This window comes from Cinclus cinclus, chromosome 33, assembly GCF_963662255.1.
Source record: "Cinclus cinclus chromosome 33, bCinCin1.1, whole genome shotgun sequence".
NCBI lineage: Eukaryota > Metazoa > Chordata > Aves > Passeriformes > Cinclidae > Cinclus > Cinclus cinclus.
The window spans coordinates 2331798-2337706 of record NC_085078.1 but is presented as its reverse complement, the minus strand read 5'-3'; the positions used below and the strand labels follow the sequence as shown (position 1 = coordinate 2337706).

The 5909-nt window shown below is 52.3% G+C and overlaps 1 protein-coding gene across 1 annotated transcript; it reads right to left on the bottom strand.

Moving 5' to 3' along the window:
* Positions 1–1345: 1345 nt before the first annotated feature.
* Positions 1346–4439, bottom strand: LOC134055598 (structural maintenance of chromosomes protein 1A-like; the record flags this gene model as incomplete). The annotated part of the gene is made up of 3 exons (XM_062512003.1): positions 4266–4439; positions 3185–3254; positions 1346–1504 (listed from the first exon to the last, which is right to left on the bottom strand). Coding segments are annotated over exons 1-3 (294 nt in total), but the record flags the coding sequence as incomplete, so codon positions are not given.
* Between the last annotated feature and the right edge of the window lie 1470 nt (positions 4440–5909).

The window sequence follows — 5909 nt, the reverse complement described above, 5'->3', positions numbered from 1 at the left end:
GGGGTATTTTAGGGGAGTTTGGGATATTTTGGGGTTATTTGAGGGGATTTTGGGTATTGAGGCATTTTTTGGGATATTTGGGGTATTTTGGGAGGTTACTTTAGGGCGATTCAGGGGATATTTTTGGGGGTATTTTAAATATTTTGGGATTTTTGGGGGGGATATTTGAGGGTATTTGGGGTTATTTTAGGGGATTTTGGGGATATTTGGGGTATTTTAAGTATTTTTGGGGGGATTTTGGGGATATTTGAGGCAATTTTTGGGGATATTTTTGTTTTCTTGGGGGCTACTTTAGGGTACTTTGGGGCTATTTTAGGGGATTTTGGGGCTATTTTAAATATTTTGGGGATATTTGGGATATTTCATGGATGTTTTGGGATATTTCAGGGATATTTGGGGTATTTAATGGATGTTTTGGGATATTTTAGGGCTGTTTTGGGATATTTCATGGATGTTTTGGGAGATTTCTGGGATATTTGGGATATCTCATGGATGTTTTGGGAGATTTCTGGGATATTTGGGATATTTCAGGGATATTTGGGATATTTTAGGGCTGTTTTGGGATATTTCAGGATATTTCAGGGATATTTGGGATATTTCATGGATGTTTTGGGATATTTTAGGGCTGTTTTGGGATATTTCAGGATATTTCAGGGATATTTGGGATATCTCAGGGATGTTTTGGGAGATTTCTGGGATATTTGGGGTATTTCATGGATGTTTTGGGATATTTCAGGGCTGTTTTGGGATATTTCAGGATATTTCAGGGATATTTGGGATATTTCATTGATGTTTTGGGATATTTCAGGGATATTTCAGGGCTGTTTTGGGATATTTCAGGGATATTTTAGGGCTGTTTTGGGATATTTCATGGATATTTGGGATATTTCATTGATGTTTTGGGATATTTCTGGGATATTTGGGATATTTCATGGATGTTTTGGGATATTTCTGGGATATTTGGGATATCTCAGGGATGTTTTGGGAGATTTCTGGGATATTTGGGATATCTCAGGGATGTTTTGGGAGATTTCTGGGATATTTGGGATATTTCAGGGATATTTGGGACATTTCATTGATGTTTTGGGATATTTCAGGGATATTTTAGGGCTGTTTTGGGATATTTCATGGATATTTGGGATATTTCATTGATGTTTTGGGATATTTCTGGGATATTTGGGATATCTCAGGGATGTTTTGGGATATTTCAGGGATATTTGGGATATCTCAGGGATGTTTTGGGAGATTTCTGGGATATTTGGGATATCTCAGGGATGTTTTGGGAGATTTCTGGGATATTTGGGATATCTCAGGGATGTTTTGGGAGATTTCTGGGATATTTGGGATATCTCAGGGATGTTTTGGGAGATTTCTGGGATGTAACTTTTGGTACCTCAGGGTAGACACCGATCAGGCTCTGGGCCTTGGTGTAAAATTCCTCCTTGAGGGAGATGACGATGGCCTGGAAGTTGGCAGCAGATTGCTCCTTGATGTAGTTGGCCACCTGGGGACCCCAAAAATGGATCTGGTACCCCAAAAAATGGATCTGACACCCCAAAAAATGGATCTGGTACCCCAAAAAATGGATCTGACACCCCAAAAACCAACCCGGGGACCCCAAAAAATGGATCTGACACCCCAAAAACCAACCCGGGGACCCAAAAAAATGGATCTGACACCCCAAAAAATGGATCTGGTACCCCAAAAAATGGATCTGACACCCCAAAAAATGGATCTGACACCCCAAAACCAACCCAGGGACCCCAAAAAATGGATCTGGTACCCCAAAAAATGGATCTGACACCCCAAAAAATGGATCTGACACCCCAAAACCAACCCAGGGACCCCAAAAAATGGATCTGGTACCCCAAAAAATGGATCTGACACCCCAAAAAATGGATCTGACACCCCAAAAACCAACCTGGGTACCCAAAAATGGACCTGGTACCCCAAAAAATGGATCTGGCACCCCAAAAATCAACCTGGGGACCCCAAAAAATTGATCTGGCACCCCAAAAATGGAACTGGAACCTCAAAAAATGGATCTGACACCCCAAAACCAACCCAGGGACCCCAAAAAATGGATCTGGTACCCCAAAAACCAATGTGGGGACCCCAAAAATGGAACTGGCACCCCAGAAATCGGGTGGGGAACCCCAAAATTGGGGGGTGGGGAGGGAAAATTTCCATCTTGGGGCAGGAAAATCAGGAAAATGGGGAGGGGGTGACACCCCCAGACCCCAAAATCACACGGGGGGAACCCCAAAAAAGGGGAGGGGGTCCCCCAAAAATGGACACAGGGAAGCCCAAAATTTGGGGTTGGGGGGGAAAAATTCTATCCTGGGGCAGGAAAATGGGGTGGGGGGAGGTTGGGGTGACTCCCCCAGACCCCAAAATGGGGAGGGGGCCCCAAAAATGGGGAAAGGGTCCCAAAAATGGGAAAAAGAACCCCAAAAATTGGGGGCAAAATCCCACCCAGGGGCAGAAAAATGGGGTGGGGGGAGGTTGGGGTGACCCTCCCCCCCCAGACCCCAAAATCACACGGGGGGAGCTTCAAAGTGAGGAGGGGTCCCCCAAAATCACACGTGGGGAGCCTCAAAGTGAGGAGGGGTCCCCCAAAATCGGGGAGGGGGCCCCAAAAATGGGGAGGGGGTCCCAAAAATGGGGTGGGGGAAACCCAAAATGAGAAAAAAGAAACCCAAAAATTGGGGGCAAAATCCCACCCAGGAGCAGAAAAATGGGGTGGGGGGAGGTTGGGGTGACTCCCCCAGACCCCAAAATCACACGGGGGGAGCCCCAAAGTGGGGAGGGGTCCCCCAAAATCACACGTGGGGAGCCCCAAAGTGGGGAGGGGTCCCCCAAAATCGGGGAGGGGTCCCCAAAAATGGGGTGGGGGAAACCCAAAATGTAAAAAAGAACCCCAAAAATTGGGGGCAAAATCCCACCCAGGGGCAGAAAAATGGGGTGGGGGGAGGTTGGGGTGCCCCCCCCAGACCCCAAAATGGGGAGGGGGCCCCAAAAATGGGGAAAGGGTCCCAAAAATGGGAAAAAGAACCCCAAAAATTGGGGGCAAAATCCCACCCAGGGGCAGAAAAATGGGGTGGGGGGAGGTTGGGGTGACCCCCCCCAGACCCCAAAGTGGGGAGGGGTCCCCCAAAATCGGGGAGGGGTCCCCAGAGCCGACCTTGCCGATGTTGGTGTTGTCCAGAGCGGCGTCGATCTCGTCCAGAACGAAGAACGGCGCCGGTTTGTAACTGGGGGGGGGCAAACCGGGCTGAGACCCCAAAACTGGGGCACCCCAAAAACCCCCCCTCCCCCACCCACCCCACCTGGGTTTTGGGGTTCACCACTGGCGATTCTGGGGTCTCCCCATGGAATTTTGGGGTCTCCACAGGGGATTTTGGGGTCCCACCTGAGGATTTTTGGGATTTCCCCTGGAGTTTTTGGGATTTCCTCAGGGGATTTTGGGGTCCCACCTCTGGATTTTGGGATTTCACCTGGGTTTTAGGGTGCCCCTAGGTTTTGGGGTCCCCCTAGATTTTATGGTCACCCAAGAATTCTGGAGCCCCCCCCCTGGTTTTGGGGTCCCCCCAGGGGATTTTGGGGTCCCCCATGGAATTTCGGGGTCCCCCAGGGGATTTTGGGGTCCCCCCTATAATTTTGGGGTCCCCCCTATAATTTTGGGGTCCCCCCAGGGGATTTTGGGGTCCCCCATGGAATTTCGGGGTCCCCCAGGGGATTTTGGGGTCCCCCAGGGGATTTTGGGGTCCCACCTGAGGATTTTTGGGATTTCCCCTGAAGTTTTTAGGATTTCCCCAGGGGATTTTGGGGTCCCCCATGGAATTTCGGGGTCCCCCCAGGGGATTTTGGGGTCCCCCAGGGGATTTTGGGGTCCCACCTGAGGATTTTTGGGATTTGCCCTGGAGTTTTTGGGATTTCCCCAGGGGATTTTGGGGTCCCCCATAGAATTTCGGGGTCCCCCCAGGGGATTTTGGGGTCCCACCTGAGGATTTTTGGGATTTCCCCTGGAGTTTTTGGGATTTCCCCATGGAATTTCGGGGTCCCCCAGGGGATTTTGGGGTCCCACCTGAGGTTGGTGCAAGGGAGACCAGAGGGGATTTTGGGGAGGATTTGGGGTCCCACCTCTGGATTTTGGGATTTCCCCTGGATTTTCTGTCATTTCCTCAGGGGATTTTGGGGTCCCCCCGGGTTTTGGGGTCCCCCCAGGTGTTGCTGGGGTCCCCCAGGTGTTGCTGGGGTCCCACCTGTGGATGGCGAAGAGCAGGGCCAGGGCAGCCACGGTTTTCTCTCCCCCGGACAGGTTGTCCATGGGCCGGAATCGCTTCCCTGGAGCCACACAGTTGTAATTGATCCCATCCAGGTACGGCTCCTCGGGGTTCTCGGGGCCCAGGAACGCCTGGGACAGGTGGGACAGGTGGGACAGGTGAGACAGGGACAGTGACACAGGTGAGACAGGTGAGACAGTGACACAGGTGAGACAGGGACAGTGACACAGGTGAGACAGGGACAGTGATACAGGGACACAGGTGAGACAATGACACAGGTACGGCTCCTCGGGGTTCTCGGGGCCCAGGAACGCCTGGGACAGGTGGGACAGGTGGGACAGGTGAGACAGGGACAGTGACACAGGTGAGACAGGTGAGACAGTGACACAGGTGAGACAGGGACAGTGACAGGTGAGTCAGGGACACAGGTGAGACAGGTGACAGTGACACAGGTGAGACAGGTGAGACAGTGAGACAGGTGAGACAGGTGACAGTGACACAGGTGGGACAGGTGAGACAAGTGACACAGGGACAGTGACAGGTGAGACAGTGACACAGGTGAGACAGGGACACAGGTGACATAGGTGACAGGTGATACATTGACACAGGTGAGACAGGGACAGTGACACAGGGACACAGGTGAGACAGTGACACAGTTACGGCTCCTTGGGGTTCTCGGGGCCCAGGAACACCTGGAACAGGTGGGACAGATGAGACAGTGACACAAGTGACACAGGTGAGACAGGTGACAGTGACACAGGTACAGCTCCTCGGGGTTCTCGGGGCCCAGGAACGCCTGGGACAGGTGGGACAGGTGAGACAGGTGAGACAGGGACAGTGACAGGTGAGACAGGGACACAGGTGACATAGGTGACAGGTGATACATTGACACAGGTGAGACAGGGACAGTGATACAGGGACACAGGTGAGACAATGACACAGGTACGGCTCCTTGGGGTTCTCAGGGCCCAGGAACACCTGGAACAGGTGGGACAGATGAGACAGTGACACAAGTGACACAGTGACACACGTGAGACGGGTGACAGTGACACAGGTACAGCTCCTTGGGGTTCTCGGGGCCCAGGAACGCCTGGGACAGGTGAGACAGGTGACACAGGGACAGTGACACAGGTGAGGCAGGGACAATGACAGTGACACAGGTGACACAGGTGCAGCTCCTCAGGGTTCTCCAGGACCCAGTGACCCCTGGGGGATGGAGGGGGTCAGCCTGTGCCAGTCTCGCACAGGTGTGCCAGTGTCACACAGGTGTGTTACCCCAGTCCAGCTGTGCCAGTCTCACACAGGTGTGCCAGTCTCACACAGGTGTGTTACCCCAGTCCAGCTGTGCCAGTCTCACCTGTCCAGCTGTGCCAGTCTCACACAGGTGTGTTACCCCTGTCCAGCTGTGCCAGTCTCACATGGCTGTGCCAGTCTCACCTGTCCAGCTGTGCCAGTCTCACACAGGTGTGTTACCCCTGTCCAGCTGTGCCAGTCTCACCTGTCCAGCTGTGCCAGTCTCGCACAGGTGTGCCAGTCTCACCTGTCCAGCTGTGCCAGTCTCACACAGGTGTGCCAGTCTCACCTGTCCAGCTGTGCCAGTCTCACCTGTCCAGCTGTGCCAGT